The sequence below is a fragment of the Anomaloglossus baeobatrachus genome, chromosome 3 (genome assembly GCF_048569485.1).
Source record: "Anomaloglossus baeobatrachus isolate aAnoBae1 chromosome 3, aAnoBae1.hap1, whole genome shotgun sequence".
Classification (NCBI taxonomy): Eukaryota; Metazoa; Chordata; class Amphibia; order Anura; family Aromobatidae; genus Anomaloglossus; species Anomaloglossus baeobatrachus.
The window spans coordinates 426,128,562-426,153,815 of NC_134355.1; the positions used below are offsets into that span (position 1 = coordinate 426,128,562).

Genomic DNA, 25,254 nt, shown 5'->3' on the forward strand with positions numbered 1-25,254 from the left:
TTGTAGCCGGGGAGCGGGTAACCGGTGGGAATCCATCGCTACCAAATAGACATTTCAAAGGTGCAGGGAAGAGACCGTCACCGCTAACTGCAGGGAACCGCAGCACCGTGAACCGTCCGAGGGACCCGTCCAACCAGCCCTTTGTTTACCGAGAACTGTGTCGTGTTTACTGGCTGAGTGAGTACCTCAGTGCCGCAAGGCACAGCGCTGCCCCTGCGCCCCTGCACCTCACTGGGCCCCGGGATCACCAACCCCTACTCACGGAGGGACAACACAACAACTGGCTGCTCCGCCTCACCATCCCCGGGATACCCATATAGAGCAGCGGTGGTGTACACTCAATCACCACAACCGTGGGTGGCGTCACGGACAATAGACTTTATTTCCCCAAAACACCCAATCCCTTTTCACTCACGGGCGAGGAGTGCCACTCGAGAAACCCCCGGGATCCGGCCTACAGCTCGAGCCACCACTGAGCAGCGGCCGCCGGACCCGAGCAGAAGGGGGTGAGAGTAGTGTGCTGACACCCTCCTCCCCGCCCGCGACACTCTTCCTAATTCCTATTTAGTGAAAAACTAAGAGAAACAGGAAGAAAAGTTAATTGTCATGGCTGTAAGTATGGAAATTGTATGTGAGTGGAATGTCCATGTGATGACTGCTGAAACTAGCAAGCAGAGCTGAATCCTGACCGTGGCTATATTACACACTATTAGGATTGCCATGCTACAGTGCTTAATTTTATAATTAAAGGGCTTGTCCAAGTTGAGATGAAAGTCTGCAGTCACACTAGGTGACTACAGGCTTCTGAATTGTCACAATGCGTGAATTGCACAGTTTTTCGGACTCTCCCATGCCAGTGGCAAGAGTGGACCGTCATGTGAACACAACCATGCAATTTGTATACTTCTGTCCACATTCTGACTAGACATGTCTGGCCTTGCCCAATTCATTTTCATTGAGCGAAACATTGCATGTCTAGTCTGCTCATGACTGTCTGTATGCAGATCCCATATTCGTGGTTTCATAACCTCCCACTCTCACCGTCGGCACCCTAAAGCTATGACAGTTTGCAGTGCGCGCTGTGAGAATTTAGAAGTCTGCAGACTCATCGCAGACTTGGACAACCTCTTTAATACTCCTGACATAAATAAAAACAGTATCTCTTCACTTGTCAGACAGCACAATACTTTATTACTATAGCCATGTATAATGCAATCTTACAAGCTATGAATTGTTATATGTGTACAGGTTCAGAACTAATAACAGCACAAGAATACATCACCAGAACCATCAGCAGTACAGAAATACAGTACATAACTAGAACCCCATCACTACGGAAATTCATTACGAGAACCACGAGCAGCACAGAAATACATAATCAGAACCACCAGCAGTACATGGTACATCAATTGTAATATCAAGTCAGACCCATATACATTTGTACCGTCTGAGCCTACACTTTCCAGTAGGTCCTCAACAATGGTAAGGAGATGTTGGAAGTTGTTGCCATCAGTAATCATCAGACTGTGGACCATAAAGGCACCACAGTACTGATGAGACATAGTCAGTATTAAAAGTAAACATTTACTGTACATCCAGGTACCTTTATAGATGTCTGTGATAAGAGTCGTTCTCTTTCTTTTCTTCATCTTGTCCAGATGCCGTAATGACTTTTCGCATCCACAGCTGGTCTCTGCAGACTTCCATCTTCTCCGGTCTTCTGCAGCACATTCCAACACGGTGTCCTTAAAAATAACAGAATGATTATAATGCTCCTGAATAAAAATATCTGCCTCACGCTGTGCCTCTGAATAAATAATTGCCCTTCACTGTGTTCCCTGCACAAAAAATGACCCCACAATATCAATTATGGTACATGCCTTCCATACTGCCCTCTCCTTTCCATACAGGGCCCCCTCTTCACACTGTCCTCACATTGTGTCCCCCATACTGCCCGGTCTCTATACTGTGCCCACTTCTCACACTCCCCCCTCCTTGGCATACTATCCCCCCCTTGCTGTTCCTCACTCTGTTCCCCCATGCTGCCCATTTTATATGGGATATGTGTTCATTCCCCTGTAATCTACATATATTTAATACTCATTCCCCACCTATCAAGCACAGGGAATATAATATACACCTTTCTATATTGGATATATTTGTTCATTCCCCCTATTATCTACATACATTCCATGTTCATTCCATGTCTGAGATGCCCAAGAAACCTATTATAATTTGTCATATTCTTGGACCAATAAGTTATGTTCATTCTTTTTCCTCATTCTTTTTAATATGTCACTATTCTAACTATTCACCTTTGTTGCTAGTGGGGATAAGGAGTGTTGTTATTTATAGTTCACCACTAGGGGTGGAGAAAATGTGAGCTCATGGAAAGGAAAACGAAACTCAGGAAAGTAGCCACATATTGTATTCAGCTGAATGCAGAATACAACATTCAGAACGGAACCAGCAACCTTGAACTCCAGGAGAGAAACGAACAAAGGTAAGAAACTGCTGATATTTTGCAGGGGGAGACATATTATTGATGTAACTTGTGCAGCTGCACAGGGGCCGAAGATTTCAGGAGGACCATTTAAACCTCCAAAATAGGTGGAATGGTGCATTATGATGAACTACTATGGTATGTTTCCACAATATTATGGGAACCTACCCTAGATACATTCTAAATGCAGTGTCACCCCTCTTCCAGACACGAATGTTATCTGCAGGAGAATGCAGCAGCTCGTACCCATAATCAGGATTCTGGGCACTCACGTCCCTGAAATCAATAAAGTGACATGCTGCAGCTTGGGAGGGCGCATTGCATGTCAGTTTACGCTGCAGAAAAAAGAAGCACAGTGGGCATGGGATTTCTATAAAACCATCCACTATGCTTGTACTGTACAACGCAGTGTTTTGGATGCAGCAAAAACACGCATCATAAGGCTATGTTCACACTAGAAAAATGATTATTCTTAAGAAATTTCTTGAGAGTGAAGGATTAGCGCACCTGCGTTAAAAAACGCACCAATAACGCAGGTGCGTTTTGGTGCGTTTTTGATGCGTTTTTTTTTCAGGTTGGTCCCTGCGTTTTTTTAATGCCTTTACAGCAATAAAGCACGTTGAAAATGAAAAAAAAAAATAAAATAGATAGATAATACAGAGATAGATGATAGATAGATAGAGGGATAGATAGATAATAGATATTTAGGGGAATAGATAGATAGATAATAGAGGGATAGATAGATAGATAGATTAGATAGATAGATATAGCTAGATAATAGATATTTAGGGGTATAGATAGAGATAGATAATGAATAGATAGATAGATAGATAGATAGATAGATAGATATTTAGGGGAATAGATAGATAGATAATATAGATAGATAGATATTTAGGGGAATAGATAGATAGATAGATAATATAGAAAGATAGATAGATATAGATAGATAATAGATAGATATTTAGGGGTATAGATAGATAATATAGAAAGATAGATAATAGATAGATATAGATAATAGATAGATATTTAGGGGTATAGATAGATAGATAATATAGAAAGATAGATAATAGATAGCTAGATAGATATAGATAGATAATAGATAGATATTTAGGGGCATAGATAGATAATATAGAAAGATAGATAATAGATAGATAGAAAGATATAGATAATAGATAGATATTTAGGGGTATAGATAGATAATATAGAAAAATAGATAATAGATAGATATTTAGAGGTATAGATAGATAATATAGAAAGATAGATAATAGATAGATAGATAGATAATAGAGGGATAGATATTCCAGCTTTATTTATGATTAGTGTTGAGCGGACAAGGACTGGAAAAATCCGGATCCGCGCGGTTTCAGCGGTAGATCCGGGTCCGACCCGGATGCGGGATTCCCGGGTGCACGATCCGGATTCGGCAATAATGTTTTGGTTTTTTTTCTCTTTCTCTCTCTCTCTCTCACACACACTGCACTTCTCACGGCCTGTAATGTGTTCAAATCAGCGGCCGTGAGAAATGTCCTGGAGTTACCCGCAGCCTCGCTCAGGGAGCCGCATTCAGCACTCACTCCCTGACCGAGGCTACGTGGAGAACTGTTACACGTGGCTGGAGCAGGGCTGGAAGCGCTGCGGGATATCGCTGTGGATTATGTCAGCGCTGTGTGTTTCGGGGGGTTTAATACAGTGGAGAAAGAGGGGCTTTTTATCTTTTATTCAAAATAAAGGATTTTTCGGTGTTTGTGAGTGTTTCTTTACTTTCACTTACAGATTAGTGACGGCGTGTCATAGACACTGCCATTACTAATCTTGGACTTAGCGGCAGCTATTGGTTGCCGTTAACTCCATATTACCCTGATTGCCACCGCATCACGGCAACAGGAAGAGCCGGTAAAACGCCGGGACTGCCGCATAATGGATGCGACAGTCCCGAGGCAGCTGCGGGCTAATATTCTAGGCTGCGGGAGGGGGGGGGCATTAACACTGGCCCTCGCCCTCCCCAGCCTGAGAATACCAGGCCATCGCTGTGTGTTTACCTCAGCTGGACGGTAAAAATACAGCGGAGCACACGCTTTTTTTCTCTTCTTCCTCTTCCTGTCCTAGTGGCATCACTTCCCTGCAAAACGCAGGGCAGGGATGTACACTATGTCCCGAACACGCGAAATAACGCGGGAATAACGCAGGAATAACACAGGTATAACGCACATCACTTGCTACCTGCGTTATTCCTGCGCTATTTCATGATTACATTACAATCAATGGAGTGAAATAACGCAGTTAGCTGCAGAAAAGAAGTGACATGCTCATTCTTTTTCTTAAGAAAATCTACTGAAAGAATTTTCTTCATAAAAAAGCATAGGTTTTGCTGGGAAATGTCTGCAGAAAGGTTACAAGAATTTCTCAAGAAATTTCTGCAGCAAAAACGGACCAAAAACGGAGGTAAAAAAAGCAGTGTGTGAACATAGCCTTAGACTGCAAAGGGCCCCTATATTGTTCTTGCACCAGGGTCCTCTTCTGACTGTGTCTCCCAGTGGTCATGTGTATATGTTATGGAGCAATCAGAGGCACAGGAAGGTAAGGTGGGATTTACTCACATGTATACAGATCCTATCTCCATATAAATATACAGATTATTAACATATTGTACATACAAATTATATATCTACTCAGAGGCGGACAATGACAAATGAGGGTCCCTGTGCATGAAATTTCTCCCCCCTTCCCCTGCATACCACAACAAAGTATGGTCTGTGTGGGGAAAAAGAAGAATTCAAGCATGCAGCAGTCTAGTCCATTATACAGACCTAGCTAGTGCATGTGCATAGCAGACCACTGTCACACAGTCAGCCAGGTATGTACTTTACGTACATGACTTGTCACTTTCCTCAGGAGACAACTATTGTGTTACGTTACGAGATTCCCCTCAAACGAATGTCACATGAAGCAAAGAAAAAAATGCTAAAGGGATTAGCTATATAGAGAGAATGGTGGGGAATTTTATAATAAAGCAAATTACAAAAGTGGTTAGGGGTTAAGGATGGATATTTATAAAGGGAATTGTAGGTATTAGACAAACCCTTTTACCAAGTATAAATTGTTTTTATTTTGTAACACATTATTCTCACAAACTTTCCACAAAAGAAAGTTTGCAATTACCTTTCTTCAATCAGACGTATCCACAGTCCTCTACTCTACTGCTGCAGTTTCCCGCTTCAGTACGAAAATTGTTTAAAGGGAACCTGTCAGGTGCGATATGAACCCAGAACCATGAGCAGTTCTGAGTGCATATTGCTAATCCCTCCCTAATCGTCACTGTATCTAGTAGTATACATAAAGAGATCTTTAGTAAAAGTATTTCTAAAGATCCTTTATGACATGCTAATGAGCTCAGGGATTAGTCACAAGGGCATTAGTTCCTGCGCTCATTCCGCCCTCTTAGCGTGTTAGCACACTCACAGGGGCATGTCAACATGCTATTTAATACAGCGTCATCAGCTGTGATGCGCTTAACTGAGTCCCACTGTTACCGTTGATCTGAAGTCCCAGCACTTCCAGTCATGCGCACTAGACCTCTCTGAAGACTCATACACCCGGCTTCAGGACAACCTTATAACTGGAAGACTGTATAAGGGACTTTATCGAGATCCCTTTATAGTGGCTATCGCTAAATATAAATACTGCAGATCATTCTCTATTTTTCCCTAAAATACAACCCCCACAACCCCGCAGATCAACATAAGAGGGGGATGCAACCCTTGTGTGAAGGTCGTTGTCCACAGCAGAGACCCTGTACTCCACCACCACCTTGTGAAGGCTGGTGTACTCGGCACTAAGCACTAAAGTGAAAAAGTTGATAACTGAGGCACTGAGCACTCCTCTTCCGCCTTGCGGGCCATGCGTGCAGATGAAGAAGACAACAGAGGGAATCCCACACACTGTGTGCCTCTCACATCATAGAGTCAGTGGCAGCATCTGCACTAAGAGAAGAGGAAGGGGCCCATTCCAACAACATTTGCAGAGCAAGCCAGCCCCCCTCCGTCTGCAAATGAATACAGAACAGGACCCTTCCTCTTCTCTCAGTGCTGATGCCACATAGACACATCTATACAATCAATATAAACCGAGCAAATGTGATGTTACAAAAAGGGAATTTAAAAGCAATGAGCTACATCATGGCCTATCTCATGGACAATGTGTAAGTCGTGTGCAGGGTGGGCTCCCCAATATACAGCAAAACTACACACCAAGAAAAGGACTCTAGGCAGCTGGGTTGATAAATCATTGTTTTACTTTACCAAAACAAAAAAAAAGCATGCATAAAACAGAAAGAATAGAACAATATATTTACAAGGCCAAAATCTGACACCCCTGTGCTGCGCCACCCATATTGGCGATTTATACCACCTTCTCACCAACCTTTGCCTAACCAAGGGACTGTGTAAACAGTCGCCTAATACCTGGTAATCCCTCTGGATAGCAGGAGTAATTGTGTGGGTGGGTGTGTGTGTGGGGGTGGGTGTGTGTGTGGGGGTGGGGGTGTGTGTGTGGGGGTGGGGGTGTGTGTGTGTGTGTGTGAACACGCCCTACCAGTGGTGCAGCACAAGAACTTACAACTTATCTACCTAAACATAAGCAAATCACATTAACCCCCCTGAATGCCCTTAATTGCTGAGGTCTCACAGATAAGGCAGTTGGTAAAAGTGGGAAGGCAAACCACACAGCTCAGAAACACAGTCCTGGAAACCTTCTAAAGCAACAGTCAAGGCAAACATGTGGCGCTGTCCCTTTAAGGTTTTAAATGTAACTGACAAACTGACAGAGCAGAGCCAGCAAGTCTTACTGTGTATATAGTGGGCCTAAGCAGAACAGATATGTGTTTTGGTACCAAAGCAAAGTGTTGCGTGTACGCAGTCCTGGGCCCAGCCTACCGTACCCGGGTACTATGGTGTCCAGCTGACATAAACAGAGACTTGAAGATCCTCTCACGGTGACCAGTATAGCCAGCAACTGAAGAATGGTGATCAGGATGCTGCTCACACGCATCACGGTCCTCCTCACTAAACTCTAAAGCCTGCTTTACACGGTACGATTTATCGTGCAATTTCACGATCGATCGTACCCGCCCCCGTCGTTTCTGCGTCACGGGCAATTAGTTGCCCTTGGCGCACAAAGTCGTTAACCCACGTCACACACACCTGCTGTGCGACCTCGCTGTGGGCGGCGAACATCCTCTTCCTGAAGGGGGAGGGACGTTCGGCGTCACAGCGACGTCACACAGCGGCCGGCCAATAGAAGCGGAGGGGCGGAGATAAGCGGGACGTAAACATCCCGCCCACCTCCTTCCTTCCGCAAGCCGGCGGGTGCCGCGGGACAGAGGTAAGCTGCTGTTCATCATTCCCGGGGTGTCACACGGAGCGGCGTGTGCTACCCCGAGAACAATGAGCAACCGGCGCCATTTTAATTAAACGAGATTATGAAACCGAGCGACGAGTACACCGCCAAAATCTAGACAGGTAGAATACATCATTTCTTCATTGAATTGGTCGGTGGCTGACCCCCACCCTGCTGTGCACCCCAATTTGGGATGTATTCCACCTGTCTAGATTTTGGCGGTTGGTGACTGTTCACATTCAGTCATCAGGCCTTGTCCACAGGCTATTTACTTCATGCAGCATTTGCTCGGACCTGTCCCGCCCACGGCCATGACTCAGTCATGGGTACGGGATTGAAATAGACCAGGTGAGTGCTGCTAAGAGCAGTTCTACTATTCATAATGTGAGGCCGTATGGCACATTTTATAAAAATATTTTAGTGTAGGACTGCCTCAAATGAGATTTGCCGTGACGTGGCGAGGTAGCTCAAGAAATTGCAATTTTTTGCCAAAAATCTCAAAATATTTATAAGTACAGTTTGGAATTTTTAGTGCTGAAGTGCACATTTAGTGCTGGCTTTTTGTTTTTTCTTCATTGAATTGGTCGGTGGCTGACCCCCACCCTGCTGTGCACCCCAATTTGGGATATATTCCACCTGTCTAGATTTTGGCGGTTGGTGACTGTTCACATTCAGTCATCAGGCCTTGTCCACAGGCTATTTACTTCATGCAGCATTTGCTCGGACCTCGGACTCAGTCATGGGTACGGGATTGAAATAGACCAGGTGAGTGCTGCTAAGAGCAGTTCTACTATTCATATGTGAGGCCGTATGGCACATTTTATAAAAATATTTTAGTGTAGGACTGCCTCAAATGAGATTTGCCGTGACGTGGCGAGGTAGCTCAAGAAATTGCAAATGCTGCATGAAGTAAATAGCCTGTGGACAAGGCCTGATGACTGAATGTGAACAGTCACCAACCGCCAAAATCTAGACAGGTGGAATACATCCCAAATTGGAGTGCATAGCAGGGTGGGGGGTCAGCCACCGACCAATTCAATGAAGAAAAAACAAAAAGCCAACACTAAATGTGCACTTCAGCACTAAAAATTCCAAACTGTACTTATTATAAAAAATTTGAGATTTTTGGCAAAAAATTGCAATTTCTTGAGCTACCTTGCCACGTCATGGCAAATCTCATTTGAGGCAGTCCTACACTAAAATGTTCGAAAGGAGGAAGCTGAAGAGCTCCGAGAACCAAATTCAGATCCCAGGGATCTAAGGGGTGACGATAAGGGGGGACCAAATGCGCCACCCCTTGAAGAAAGGTACGGACCTGAGGGCGAGAAGCCAGCTGCTTCTGGCAAAAAAATTGACAAGGCAGAAACTTGTCCTTTAAGGGTATTGAGAGCAAGATCCGAGTCCAGACCATCTTGCAAAAAGGCAAGAACATTAGGGATTGAAAAGGTAAGGGGCGACCGATTATGACGGTCACACCAGGACAGATAGGTCTTCCAGGTCCTGTGATAAATGCTGGCGGAGGAAAGCTTGCGAGCATTAAGCATGGTATGAACTACCCTGGAAGAAAGATGCGATTTGGCTAGAATCAAGGATTCAAGCGCCACGCCGTCAAATGCAGCTGTGCTGTATTCTGGTGGAATATTGGACCTTGCGACAGAAGTTCCGGGCGGTCGGGAAGACGCCAGGGAGTGTCGCCGAGAAGGTGGAGGAGCTCTGGAAACCAGGCTCTTCTGGGCCAGTCCGGGGCCACGAGGATTACCAGAATTCCCTCCGCTTGGATTTTCTTGATTACTCTCGGAATGAGAGGGAAAGGAAGTAAAGCATATGGCAGGCGAAACTGCGACCACATGAGGACTAGAGCGTCGGAGCCGAGCGCTAGCGGGTCTCTCGACCGGGATACGAAGGGATGTACTTTGGTGCTTAGCCGAAACGCCATGAGGTCCAAATCTGGGAGCCCCCAACGAAGAGTGATCTGATGGAACACCTCGTTGTGGAGGGACCATTCCCCTGCCGCTAGACCTTGCCTGCTGAGAAAGTCTGCGGCCCAGTTGTCTATCCCCGGAATATGGGCAGCTGAAATAATGGGAATGTGCATCTCTGCCCAAAGAAGAATCCTGGAGACTTCTTTCATCGTTGCCCTGCTGCGAGTTCCTCCCTGACGGTTGACGTAAGCCACAGCCGTGGCATTGTCTGACTGGATCTGAACCGGGAGGCCCAGAAGAAAGGGTTGAAAGGTCTGAAGGGCCAGAAATACGGCCCTGATCTCCAGAACGTTGATATGAAGGGATCGCTCGGGGTGAGACCAGCGTCCGTGAGCAGTGTGGTGGAGAAACACCGCCCCCCTAGACTAACAGGCTGGCATCTGTCGTGACTACGTGCAAGTGGACAGGGCGGAAGGACTTCCCCTGAGATAGGGATGAGACCTGAGTCCACCAGACGAGGGAGCTGAGCGCAATCCGAGATAAGCGGACTGACCGGTCTAGAGAGGCTAGATTCTTGTCCCAAGAGGACAGAAGATCCAGTTGTAGAGGGCGCAAATGGAATTGGGCAAACGACACGGCTTCCATGACTGCTACCATCTTGCCGAACACTCTCATCCCACTCCGGAGGGATGTGTAACGGCGGGAGCGGAGGGATTGGGCGGCCCGGATCTGGGAAGACCTCTTGTCTTCTGGAAGAAATACCCCAGGCCTGAACTGTGTCTATCAGCATAGCTAAAAAGGTAATGCGCTGATGAGGAATGAGGGATGACTTGTTGAAGTTGAGAAGCCACCCTAGCCTTGAGAGCGTGTCTGGGCAAATTTGCACGGTTTCTGAGCAAACTTGAAGAGAGCTCCCTTTGATAAGTAGGTCGTCCAAATAGGAAACGACCAGGACGCCTCTGGAATGTAAAATGGACATGATGGCTGCCATGACCTTTGTGAAGACCCAAGGCGCCGTAGCCAGTCCAAAGGGAAGGGCCCTGAATTGGAAATGACGGTGTCCTACGGCAAAACGAAGGAACCGTTGATGCGATACACATATGGGAATGTGTAAATAAGCATCTTGAATGTCTATGGAAGCTAGGAATTCTCCCGGTTCCATAGCAGCTAGTACTGCTCTCAATTACTCCATTCGGGAGGTCCGAATCCGTACGGACCTGTTTAGCCTTTTGAGGTCCAGGATAGGACGGACAGAGCCATCTTTTTTGGGGACGACAAAGAGGTTTGAATAGAAACCTTTGCCGCGCTGTTCCAGGGTCACTGGAATGATAACGTTTGCTTTTTGCACAGAGGCTATGGCCTGACATAAGGCCTGGCTTTGCGTTGTGGACTTTGGAAGCCGAGAACGCAGAAACCTGTTGGCCGGTAGGGAATGGAAATCGATCTTGTAACCTGAGGTGACGATTTCTCGAACCCAAGCATCGTGAGTATGGTCTAGCCAGATATCCCGAAAAAGCAGAAGCCACCCTCCAACAGGAGTCGGCTCTGAGGGGTACCTGGCGTCATGCTGAAGGGGCCTTCGCGGGGCGAGGTCCCTTGGGTTTAGATTGCCTGGAGTGGGAACGCCAGGAAAAGTCCCTTGAGGGACTGGATCCCCGATCTGAGTGTTGCGACGACCCCTGTGATGGTTTTTGGGGGGCGGGCCGAAAGGACTGCCTGCGCCAAGAAGACTTTTTTTTTAAATTTTTGGATACAGGCTGCTTTTGTGGTAGAATGGTACTTTTACCACCCGTCATCTCAGATATAAGCTTGTCCAGGGATTCTCCAAACAGACGAAGACCCTGGAAGGGCAGTGTGGACAGGGATTTCTTGGAGGCACTGTCGGCGTTCCATATCTTTAGCCACATGACTCTGTGGGCAAAAACAGCGTTGGCTGCCGTTAGGACTGACAAACTAGCTGCATCTAAGGAGCCGTGAAGCAAGTAATTAGAGGCTAGAGAGAACAAATCAAGGATCTCAAGAGCCTCTGAAGGAATATTGCAAGAGCGAAGCAACTTGCGCAAGTTCCTACTCCACACACTCATAGCTCTCGCCACCCATGTCAAGGCAAACGGGGAGCAGAGAGGAGCCTGAAGCCTGGAAAATAGATTTGACCGCAGCATCAACTGTGCGGTCGGACGAGTCCTTGAGAGACGGTGTCTGAGACAGACATAACCGTGTGTTTAGCCAGCCTGGATACTGGCGGATCCACAACGGGGGGTACTGACCAGAGATTAACCAGTTCCGATGGAAAGGGTTAAGCGAATGAAGAGGAGGATTTTTTATTAAACCTCCTATCAGGGTGATCCCACTATTTAGATATGATTTGATGAAAAATCGGATCCTGGGCAAAGGACTTAGGAGGCTTCTTGGCCCGCTTGATTGCCGACTGAGAAGTCGGGTCCGAAGGCTGATCAGAAATCGACAGAGTGATTGACAGCCGAAATTAATGTGTCTTCCATCTGTCTAGACTCAGAAGGGACATCGGAACCAGAGTCAGAGTCTCGGGAATCGTGACTACATTAAGGTCACGGAACCTGAGTCAGACTGATCATCGTCCGAGTCGGACGAGACGTAACAGTCGCAATGGCGCCTTTTGGAGACAGCCTTTGTACGTACTGGAAACAAGACACCAGACGAAGACGGGCTCCCCTGGGGGAGCTGAGCCGGAAGGGAGGCTGTGAGAGCCTGTGGAAGGCTGGAATATCTGAGCGGCCAGGTCATCTAACCTCTTTAGACATTAGAAGAGCCCAGGCAGGAGTAACGTCATCAGACTGGGGTACTGCCTGGATAGTGGCCGCAGCCAAATCCACAGACTGCACGATCTCCTGGTCCGACAGCGGAGGCTGTTGTGACACGGCAGCCCCGGCATAGTGGATAGCTTCGGCCATTAGAAAACGAGCGTCCACAGGTGGTACAAGCATAGTACAGGTCCGTAGAGGACGCCTGGGAAGCTTTATCACCTTTGCGGTTATGCATGTCAGCAACAGTTCCACAATAAGTACAGTGAGCCTCTAGCAGTATTATAAAGGGACTGCTGTGGGTGAGGAGCTGCTAGCAGTATTATAAATGACTGCTATGCAGAGCCGGTGTATACCGAGTAAAGTAGCACACCCTGTCAAACAGTCAGTATATACCTGCAGACACAGTCAGTATATACCACTAAAAGCTGATATACACCGCCAGCCAGCAGACACACACCGCTAGAAAGACAGCGATATACCACTGAGCAGAGCGGTATATAGTGCTGAAGAATCGCAGAGCCAAGGAGGCGATCTCACCCGTGTCTGCTCCCCACATGTAATGGCGTCCAGTGTTCTCTGGCAGTATGGAGGGGAGAGACGGCCCACTTGAGTGAGCAGCTTCTAGAGCAGTGGAGAGGGTGTTACTAGAATGCAGGCCGACGCCGGGAGCTAAATTAATGATGCTTCCCCGGGATCATGGCCTGCATCGCCCCACCGGCGCCTTTTCAGGCGGCGGTTTGGATGCAGGGGATAGATGACTCGTCGTCTCCCTACCTGCTCCTGGCTCCGTCTGAAGATGCGTCGGTCCTGGGATGCGGGGATCTCGGGGACGCATCTTCGGCTCAAGGCTGAAGCAGGTCATCGGCTCTGCTAGCCCTCTGGAGCTACCTTGGTGTGAGGTGCTTCCATGGAGCCTGGAGGGGTACGCAGACCCGACCACTTGGGCGCGAGGGAAGACTGACGGCTTGTGCACGCCAGGTTTCCTCTGCCCGTACACGGGGGGAACGGGGGTGGCAAGGCACCCTGGTATTGCCCTATCAAAAATAGAATGAATAAAAAAAGAAAAACAAAATAAAAAGTAAAAATAAGCTGGCCTGAGGCACCTCTGGTGGAGCTCAGTCCAGACATGTCAGCCTCCCTGCTGACACTAGAAAAAAAACTGAGCTAGTTTCCTGCCTAGCTAGGGTATATGCTGTGGGGGGAGGAGCTAACACTTTTGCAAATCTAGTGTCAAGCCTCCCTGGAGACACCATAATTCCCACTGTCTGTGTCCCCCAATGAAAAAAAACACTGTCTGTGTCCCCCAATGAAAAGGCGAGAAAGGAAATACTTTATTTGGAATAAACGATAAAAATCACCCTCTTTCACCACTTTATTAATTCCCAAATACCCCTCCAGGTCTGGCGTAATCCACACGAGGTCCCGCGACACATCCAGCTCTGCTACATGAAGCTGACAGGAGCGACCGTAGAACACCGCCGCTCTCTGTCAGCTCCAGGCAGCAACTGAAGTGAATCTCGCTGTCAGCGGGGACGTCACTGAGGTAGTGTGGTGCGGTGATGATGGGTGCGGTAGTGCCGGTGTGTGTGCGGTGATGATGGGTGCGGTAGTGCTGGTATGTGTGCAGTGATGATGAGTGCGGTAGTGCCAGTGTGTGCGATGATGATGGGAGCAGTAGTGCCGGTGTGAGTGCAGTGATGATGATGGGGGCGGTAGTGCCGGTGTGTGCGGTGATGATGAGTGTGGTACTGCCGGGGTGTGTGCAGTGATGATGGGGGCTCTCTCTCTCTCGGCTTAACGCAACGCGTTATTTCACAGGAATCCGTTGCCTTTATATCACACTATTTACAACGTATCCGTCACATGCGTCACACAACGCATTGTGACGTATGACATTCAACGCAAGTGTGAAAGTAGCCTAAAGGCCCTGTCACACACAGAGATAAATCTTTGGCAGATCTGTGGTTGCAGTGAAATCATGGACATATTGTTCCATTTGTACACAGCCACAAACCTGGCACTGATTGTCCACAATTCAATGCAACCACAGATCTGCCACAGATCTGCCACAGATCTGCCACAGATCTGCCACAGATTTATCTCTGTGTGTGACAGGGCCTTAAGTGAAAATGTCCAAATTGTGCCCAAAGTGTCGATATTGTGTATGGTCAGCATTATTTGCCAGGATGGAGGAAACATGCCACGATAGGGTACATTTACCAGGAAGGGGAACATGCCAGGAAGGTGGACATTTATCAGGATGGGGGTATATGCTAGGAAGGGGGATATTTACCTGGATGGGGGTAAATTAACCAGGATTGGGAACATTTACCAGGATGGAGGACATTTACCAGGAATGGGGTACATGCCGGGATGGGGGAACATTTACAAGGAAGGGCAATATGTCAGGATGGGGTACATTTACCAGCATGGGGGAACATGCCAGAATGGGGTACATTTACCAGGATGGAGGACATTTACCAGGATGAGGTATATTTTCCAGGATGGGGCCATGATGTGGACAAATATACCAGAATGTAGGAAATATATATCAGGATGGGCGACATGTTTACCAAGAAGTGGCCCAGGAAGGGGGACAGAACAACACAATGAAAGGGGAGGGGAGCAACTCGTACATCTTTATGGGATTTCAAGATGTTCAGACTTTCAAATGTAGATGTGGATTACAGGGTGACATCTGATTGCATTCCATGCTTAAATCTCTGTCTAATATGCTGCAATTTTTTCCAGAAAGATCAACTGCTGCGTCTGGAAAGGGCTGGGGCTCAGCTTCAATGTGTGGTAAGCATGAGCGTGATGCCCCCTGCTGAAGAGAAGACGGCAAAGGTAAGATTAAAATCTATTATTTACATTATAGGATTGGTTGGCACTTCGGAAACAAAAATTGGGTTTAGGGCTACAGTTTGGGCACTCGGCCTGTAAAAGGTTCGCCATGACTGGCCTAGGCCATCTTTATGTAGAGCAACAATTCTTTTTGTTTAGCTCCTCAGAAAATTCTTTGCCGTGAGTTGTCATATTTAACTTCCAGTGACCATTATGAGAAAGTGTGTAAGTAACAACACCAAACCTAAAGCCCGTTCTTCACGCTGCAATATATCTTACAATGCGTCGGCGGGGTCACGTCGTAAGTGACGCACATCCGACATTGTAAGTTACATTGCAGTGTGTGACAGCTACGTGCGATTGCGATTGAACGTTAAAACGTTCATCGCATGCACATCGTTCATTTCTCTAGAATTGAACGTCAGATTGTTCAACGTTCCCGGGGTAGCGCACATCGCAGTGTGTGACACCCCGGGAACGATGAACAGATCTTACCTGCGTCCTGCGGCTCCCAGCCGGTAATGCGGAAGGAAGGAGGTGGGCGTGATGTTTACGACCCGCTCAGCTCCGCCCCTCCACTTCTTTTGGCCGGCTGCCGCGTGACGTCGATGTGACGCCGAACGTCCCTCCCACTCCAGGAAGTGGACGTTTGCCGCCCACATCGAGGTCGTATGGAAGGTAAGTACGTGTGACGGGGGTTAATCGTTTGTGCGGCACGTTCAACAAATTGAACGTGCCACACATACGATCGGGGCGTTGCAAATCGCATCCGATATCGTATGCGAAATTGCAACGTGTAAAGCAGGCTATACACACCTGCTCCCCATTCACACCTTAGACTTTGTAACATTAATGAGTCACATGACATTGGGGAGGGGAAATGGCTGACTACATTTTATCAAAGTGTCATATCTTAAGTGTCGTCCCATGAAAATGTATAATAAAATATTTACAAAAATGTGAGGGTTGTATTTACTTTTGTGATATAGGTCATCAATAGTAGCTGTTTCAGATCTTACTGTGGCCAGATATAAACAGTAACAGAGTCGAAACAGTACAACTTTATTCACATTGTAGTGGTCATTGCAGACAACATATTTTTTTTTAAAGTGTTCTTTACATTCTTATAAAATTTTCCATAGCATTACCTATATAGCAACAAAATACAGAAATCATATAGTTTTCACATTAGTAACCAAACCTCATAACAAACTTGGATTACTTTTCAATAAAGATCATTTTCACTAGTCATCTCACTATCAACAATGGCAGGATTAAAATGGCAGGCGACACCTATATATAGGTTAGGTAGGTTTCGAGGTCAGCAGACCCATTGAAGTTTGTGTTCTGAGAGTTCAGCCATACATTAGAAAAAATTGGACCTGGGCTTTACCTGAACCTCATTCGAAGTCACTGATTGGGCAGTTCGGTTCTCTACCCACATGCAGCCAGCCATAAACAGATCACTTCCAGTGAAGGGAGGGCAGGTTTTTCATTTTATTGTTTTGTACATACTACATCTGATGATGCTGATTTGACTCCAAGGGCGAGCCATTCAAACGCTGTATGTGGCTCACACTGGGCCAAGCTCCGAGCGAATCCGAGCACAGCGATGTGGTCCGCATACGTAAAGTTCCCAAACTCCAAACTTGAACACTGATTTTTTTTTTGTGTAAAGTCTGTGTTCAGGTCTGCTCGTCTCTAGACAGGATCCACTGTTCACGATAGGTGATGGTCAACTCACTGCTGGAAACAATCTAGTCTGATTTTGGCTGGTAATAGGCATATTGCATAGTTGCAGTCACGTGATCACCATTCCCAGTGCTGACACCAGAGAATGCACACAATACACAGTGCAGGTGATGTGAAGATTCACAAGTCTGCAGTCACATAGAGTGCCTACAGATTTGTCATTTTAGACCAGACAATCCCTCTAAAAAGCCAGTGTATTACACACCTGTCCCAGACCCAACTCTACTCCCTTTACCCTGATCCTCTGAAGTCAGTTGTACTCCACATAAAACTTTTTAAGTAATCCTGTGTGCTCCCATGTGATTTTCTGCCTAGGCCTATATAAGGCACACTAAAATACACACCTTTGTCGTGGTATTAAGACTCTTAGGGGCACTTTGCACACTACGACATCGCACGTGCGATGTCGGAGGGGTCAAATCGAAAGTGACGCACATCCGGCATCGCACTCGACATCGTAGTGTGTAAATCCTAGATGATACGATTAACGAGCGCAAAATCGTAGTAATTGTATCATCGTTGTAGTGTCTGGGAAATCCATAATTACGTTGCAGCAACAGGTACGATGTTGTTCCTCGTTCCTGTGGCAGCACACATCACTGTGTATGAAGCCGCATGAGCGAGGAACATCACCTTACCTGCGTCCCGGCTGCAATGAGAAGGAAGGAGGTGGGCGGGATGTTTACGTCCCGCTCATCTCCGCCCCTCCGCTCCTATTGGTCGCCTGCCGTGTGACGTCGTAGTGACGCCGCACGACCCGCCCCCTTAGGAAGGAGGCGGTTCGCCGGCCAGTGCGACGTCGCAGGGCGTGTGAGTGCATGTGAAGCTGCCGTAGCAATAATGTTCACTACGGCAGCAATCACATGATATCGCACCTGCGACGGGGGCGGGGACTATCGCGCTTGGCATCGCAAGCATCGGCTTGCGATGTCGTTGTGTGCAAAGTGTCCCTTAGTTTGACTGTGCACCACAACCTGCTTCATACCTGTTTCCCTGTGTTCTATCTGCCTGCAGTCTATCTGCCTGCAGTACAGGTGCATCAAGTACCTGTTTCCTTGTCTCCTGTTTGCCTGCGGCCTTCAGTTGTTCTAGTAGTTGCTTTACGGTGTCTTGTCTGCCTGCGGCCTCCAGTGCTCGATCCTCTCTTCTTACACTCTTCTGCTGCTGTATCCCTGCCCAGGATCCATATGCCTAACCACACCTAAGTTTAGAGGATGTACCTCACAACCTCACAATGTGATCCCATAACACAGTGAAGACCTTCACTAGGAAAGCTTACAGCATACAAATTTATATATCTCCCTTTCAATAACCCAACACAATAGTTTAACCGTCTTCTGTAAATGCTAAGGCTCTAATTGCGCTAGTTGCTTACAATTAGAGCTCTTTGGCTATAGGAAAAAAATCCGAGGATTTGGAGCATTAAAACGTGGAATATTTTTAGTAATATACACATTATGTATGTGTGTTATTCTTGTAGGGTAATTGCTAATATTGTGTATCCTTTTGTTATGTTTTTGAATTAATTGTAAAATGAGAATATAATAATATCTGTATTCCTATTTCATCCCCAGGCCTTCTCTTCAGTCTTCATCAAACTCGAATTGGCACTTCTGTTTATGTATAGCGATCCATTTCGGTGTTCACATCATTGTGAGTCTAGTCATCTAATCATCTCATTCTACTGATCATGAATCGCTCGGTAGCTCCAACATTTCCAATTTTGGATAAATCAGATCTATTTATGCATTTACCGTCAGACCCACAAAATGCAAATAGAATGTACTTACAATGCCCTGCAACAGGCCATGTATATTGCATGTCAACAGGCACTTTACACCGGAAAATGATGCAAATTATCCGAATACCTACAAATATTTTATCCTTAAATCATGAAAAGGTTTCTCCTTTACTACCGAGCTCTTCTGCCGCCCCATCCACAATGAAGACATCTACTGTCAAAGCAAAAAACACAGATGAACAGCAAAATGGTGATTCAAATTTGACTTATGAGAGCAACACAACTCAACATATTCAAAGTAATAACCCCTCAATAATTTCCAACGTGTCTTGCAATAAAAATCTCAATGCCAAGAAGGCAGATCAACCGGTGCAAGGCAGCAGTGCTTCAATTAAGACCAATACCAAGAAGGAAAAGGAAAGAACTTCCAAGAACAAGACTGATTCATCTGCTCAAGACAATTCACTTTTACAATCTGCAAATAAGTTTTCAACAAACCTTCAGGGTAGCTGTGATCCAGTAAAAAAGAAAAAAGAGAAGAAATGTACCAGAAAAGCAAAAGATAAATCTGTTCCTTTAGAGGAAAATTCTAGTACAATTTCTAAGACAAAATTTGTTTCAAGCAAACGGAAGAAGTCTACTGTGAACGTCAAGCCAATGTCCTCCACAATTGCCAATACTCCGCCTGTAATCCTCAAATCCCCAGCTTCAACAACCCAGAGTACAAAAAGATGTGAAAAAAAGATTCAGCGCAAAAAGGCTCAGGCTCAGGATTCCAAAAATGATTGGGCATTCCTTCAACCATTCCAACGTAGACCATATCCTCACCATCATAGGAAAAAATCTTTGGTGAGCAGTGAGTGTAAAAATTGCATAATGGCTTCCGCTGTACATGAGATTATTCACAGTCGCTTTGCTAAGAACACAAATGAGCTTATGCCTGTATCACAGATAAGAGCTATGCTAAGCACTGGAGATTGTAAATTGAGAAACAGAAGTGAGTGGATCCAGAAAATGGAGGAAGAAGCCATTCATAAGTACAAGAAGATGAACTTAGAAAAACACAAACAAAGATTGAAAGTAAAAGAGTATGAAGTGCTTCACCACAAAGAGAAATTTTGGCTAGCTTGTTCCAGCAGAAGAGCAATAAACCGGAAAGATGAGAAGAGCTGGCCCCTTGTGGTGAAGTGTTTGGACAAATATCCTGATTGTAAACTACGACAGGCCAGCGAACATCACTCCTTCTGCTTGAGGTGGAATGGGACATCTTACACCCTACAAATGGACCATGCCTACTACACTCAAATGCAGTGTCATATGGCTATCGCTGAGTCTCCATATGCAGAGCTAGTTGTCCACACACGGAAAGAGACCACTATTCTGCCTGTATATTTTGACTTTGAGTTTTGGAAACAAACAGAGGCGACACTAGAAACATTCTTTACTAAGAACATTTTGCCTTACATGAAAATGAACGACATTGAGCCAAATCCAGTCAGTGCTCCGTTAGAACTTGAAAAGAGTAATGATGTAATAGAAGAATAATATAACTATGGCTGTATGAATATATTATCAAAGTAATTTGTAAAGACAAATAATATACATTTGCATACTTTCACAACACAAGAATCCATGCTGAGGGGATAATGTTACAGGAAAAGCTAATTTCACTGCTTTTAAAGTGGATCTGCCAAGTCTCCGAACATGCATGGTTTATGTTCTCCATAAAATAACAATCCTGGATCTTCTTATAACTCTGTTTCACTGTTCCTCTGTTAATTCTCATGGAAATAAATACATTGACAACGTGGAGTAAAGTTAAGGCGAAATGGAGTGGCCACTAGGCAGCTGTGACCACGCCAAAAACCCCAGCAGCTATACATTTGGGGTTTTTTGGGTAAGCAATCACTTGATTTTGTAGCTAAATTTGGCTTTACCATTCTTCTTGTCAATAAGGTGCTGCACAGGCTCAAATTGTCCAATCAGTGCAAACTGTGTCAAGTTGTAAATAGACAAACTAAGAATATTAAAATAATGTTAAAATAAAGTCTCGATGATACATTGGTGAAGGATTAAAAGAGAAACAAGCAATCCTATGTTTTGTTTTTAAATCTAATATATAAAGCCGAGTGCATGTATGAATGTATGTATATATGTGTGTGTGTGTGTGTGTGTGTGCGTGCGTGCGTGCGTGCGTGCGTGTGTGTGTGTGTGTGTGTGTGTGTGTATGTCTACTAAAGGAATTCACACCATCGCATTTACAATCACAACATTTTTCACAGACACCTCATTTGACTCAGGGAACGTCATAGACTATGTTTTCAAGGGAAAATTTAACCCCACCACAGTTATTCGCCAAAAACCTGCTTACATTAAAGTCAATGGAGCTGGGAGCTACAGGTGATTAATAGGAGCTCTGGTTGCTATAGGCAATGAAGGACATTGTTAGTACAAGGCAGCTTATGTGTGAGGTAATATATCAGTGGAGAGATAGACAGACAAAGACAGACACACACAGAGACAGACACACATAGAGACACACACAGAGACAGATACACCCAAAGACAGACACACAGAGACTGACATACAGAGACTGACACACAGAGACAAACGCAAAGACACACAGAGACAGACACACACAGAGGCAGACACACAAAGACAGAGACAGCTACACAGAGACAGACAGGCAGACACGGACACACAAAGACAGACAGACAGAGACACACACATAGACACAGAGACTGATACAGAGACACACAAAGACACACAGAGACAAACACAGACAGAGACACACAGAGACTGAGACAGAGACACATAGAGACATAGACAGACACAAAAACACACTCACAAAGACACACAGACACACATAGAGACACACAGGGACAGAAACTCACAGACAGAGACAGAGACACACAAAGACACACAGATAGACAGATACACATATAGACAGAGATACAGACACACAAAGACACACTCACAGACACACAGAGACAGAAGAGACACACAGACACACACAGGGACAGAGACACACAGACTGATACAGAGACAGACACACAGAGACAAGGACACACAGACAGACACAGAGAGACAGAGACAGACAGAGAAACACAGAGACAGACGGACATACAGAGACACACAGAGACACAGAAACTAATACAGAGACACACAAAGACACACTCACAGATACACACAGACTGATACAGAGACAAACACACAGAGACAGACAGACATACAGAGACTAATACAGAGACACATAGAGACAGAGACACTCAGAGACATATAGAGACAAAGACACACACACTGAGACAGAGACACACAGAGACAGACACAGAGACTCACTCACAGAGACATAGAGACTGATCCAGAGACAGACACAGATACATAGAAACATAGAGACACACACTCACAGAGACAGACAAACACACATTCAGAGACACACAGAGACAAAGACACACACAGAGAGACAGAGACACACACAGAGACACACACACACAGACAGTCACACAGACACAGAGACACAGACTGATACAGAGACACACAGAGAGACCGAGACATACAGGGAAGCACAGAGACACACAAAGACACACACACAGACAGAGACACATAAAGAGAGAGGCATATAGAGACAGAAACACAGAGACAGAAACACATAGACAGAGACACACACAAAGACATAGAGACACACACAGAGAGACAGACACAGAGAGAGAGGCAGACAGACACAGATAGGGAAACAGAGAGGGAGACAGACAGACAGAGAGTAAGATAGACATAGAGTGAGAGAGAGTGAGAGAGACAGGGTGACAGTTACTATCCCGGGCAACGCCGGGTACTACAGCTAGTATATATGTCACGGGCGGGGAGGGGACGCTGCGCTCACCCACTGCTCGGGTCCGGCTGCTGCTTCGCTTGCTGCTCGGTGGTGGCTCGAGCGGTGGGCCGGATCCCGGGGACTCGAGTGGCGCTCCTCGCCCGTGAGTGAAAAGGGGAATGGTTTTGGGGATTTATTGTCCGTGACGCCACCCACGGTTGTGGTGAGGTTGTGACACCACTGCTGCTCTGGATGGGGATCCCAGGAGCGATGACAGGGAGCAGCTTGGATGTTGTTCTTCCCCTCCGTGGGTAGGGGGGTTGGTTGTCCCGGGGCCCGGTGAGGGAGGAATGGCAGGCGGGTTACGGGGCCTGGTGAGGTGCAGGGTCGCGGGGGCAGTGCGGTGCCGCACGGCACAGTGGTACTCACTCAGCCAATGATGAACACAAAGTCTCCGGTAAAACAAACGGCTGGATGGACGGGTCCCACAGACGGCTGCGGTGGTTCTTCTCCCGGTAGGTTGGTGGTGACTGCCTTTCCCTGCACCTGTGTTGTGTTCTCGGTTCTGGTGGCTTCCCACTGGTAACCCGCTCCCCATCTTGGATGGATGCTGAGGGAGCCCCTTTTGCCCGCAGGCTCTGGCCCTGGGAACTGTAGCCTTGGCGGTGACTGTATTTCCCTTCACGGTTTGAGCTGTTGCCTTCAATCGGGTCTTGACTGCTGGGAAACCCCGGAGGTTCCCTTCGCTAACGGATTTGACCGGTTTTACGGCGATTCCAAGCCTGGTCGGGGTCTGTAGGCCCTGCCGAATGGTGCTGGCTTCTCTTTGCTCCCCGATCCGGTACCGGCGGGCCACCGCCCGTCCCCGGTTCTTACGATTCACGTCAATCTGCCTCGCCTGCAGACGGTCACCACCATCTGCCAACCTTGCTGTATGTGCCCGGGCCACGCGCCCGGACACGGTCAGTCTCCTCTACTACCACTTCCCTCCTTCCACTCCACACTACTCTCCAAACTGATCTGACTTCCTTTTCCCGCCTCCAGGACTGTGAACTCCTCGGTGGGTGGGGCCAACCGCCTGGCTCCACCCCCTGGTGTGGACATCAGCCCCTGGAGGGAGGCAACAAGGATTTTTGTCTGACTTCGGTGTGCCTAGCCGGGGTGTGGGGTGTGTTGTTGTAGTACCTGTGACGTCCTGGCTTGTCCAGGGCGCCACATTCCCCCTTAGTAAAATGCAGACCGTCCGCGGGCTGCCCGTCCATCACCGTTTTTATTTTTGTTAACTGCAAAAGATAGGAAACGGTAAAAACATGTAAAAAGATCACAGACATTTTATAACGGTATGGCTTCCGGTCTTCTCCCACCCAAACAACCTGGCCCTGATGCTGCCCCTAAGAAGTGGGCAGCACACCTTGACCCCAGTCCAGAACCAATTTGCCCGAGTGGGTACTGTCTCTTTCAGGGGACCCGCGTCCATGGGGACCCCTGAACCCCCGGAGGATCGCCACCGGTTATGGTAGTGGTGGGCCTGGGCCATCCCTTTCCTCCTGGCCCATCCTCCCAAATCAGCCTCTCCGGAGGCGGTAACGGTTTTAAGCCAACAATTTTATTTAAATCCCACTAGTTTGTGGTTGCCCTGCCAGTTCTCGGGCTTGTCCGTAAGAAGTCCCTTACACAACGGTTGCAGAAAGTCCCTACGGGGACTAGTTGCCGGCAACGGCTGGTTCAATCACGGTTCCAATCAGATAAACTTCGGTTGATCATCTTATCATTCAAACTTTCTTAACTCCACAGGTGGTCCCAACGGGGACAGCTTGCTGCGGGGCTCCGCTGCCATTACTCCTCACTTTCGTCCTCCTCATCCGGCCCTGGGTGGAAGAACACAGGCACCAGCCCCTCCAGCGCATAGCAGGCGCGACGAGGAAGGGCCGCCCAGTATCCATTATTCCCGCTCCGGGAAATGTAAGTGGCCTCCATGCCATACAGGGCGACGACTCCCTCGTCCTCCTCCGAAACAGGCTCGGTGTCAGGTCCGGAGTCACTATCATCTGTCCCTGTGCCAGGCGGGTTGCCGCCAGCTGCCGCAGTCTCCGGGCTCGCCACTCTTTCGGCTACCGTTACGAGGGGATGTACGTCAGATGGACCAGCAGCAGCGGGGTGCATGGGCAGGGAAGACGGAGGTGGCATGGGGGCCAGGGGTAGACCGGGTCCCTCAGCCGCAACAGCCGGTCCCTCGGGGACACAGGGGCATGGGTCACTCACCAGCTCCTCCATCATGGCCTCCATTCCGTACACCCGGGCGAATGCAGCTACCTCCTCCACCACCGTGGTCCACTGCTCCATCAGCAGACATATCCGACTCCGGTAGCACCCGCAGATCCCCGCCGTTCAGGCCCTGAGCCACGCCGCTGTTCCGGGCACCGGCTCCGTAACCTCTGCGTAGCTGGACGGGGCGGACATGTTGGTAGCGGTATTTTCCAGGAACTAGCAGACCACAGAGTCCT

At 47.2% G+C, this 25,254-nt stretch overlaps 1 protein-coding gene across 1 annotated transcript; it reads left to right on the forward strand.

The window, feature by feature from the left end:
- Positions 1–2,429: 2,429 nt before the first annotated feature.
- On the forward strand, positions 2,430–21,002 carry LOC142295374 (uncharacterized). Its single transcript, XM_075338479.1, has 2 exons — positions 2,430–2,503; positions 18,773–21,002. Exon 2 carries the CDS (start codon positions 18,889–18,891, stop codon positions 20,482–20,484), a length of 1,596 nt encoding a protein of 531 aa, XP_075194594.1. The 5' UTR covers positions 2,430–2,503; positions 18,773–18,888; the 3' UTR covers positions 20,485–21,002.
- Positions 21,003–25,254: the final 4,252 nt, after the last annotated feature.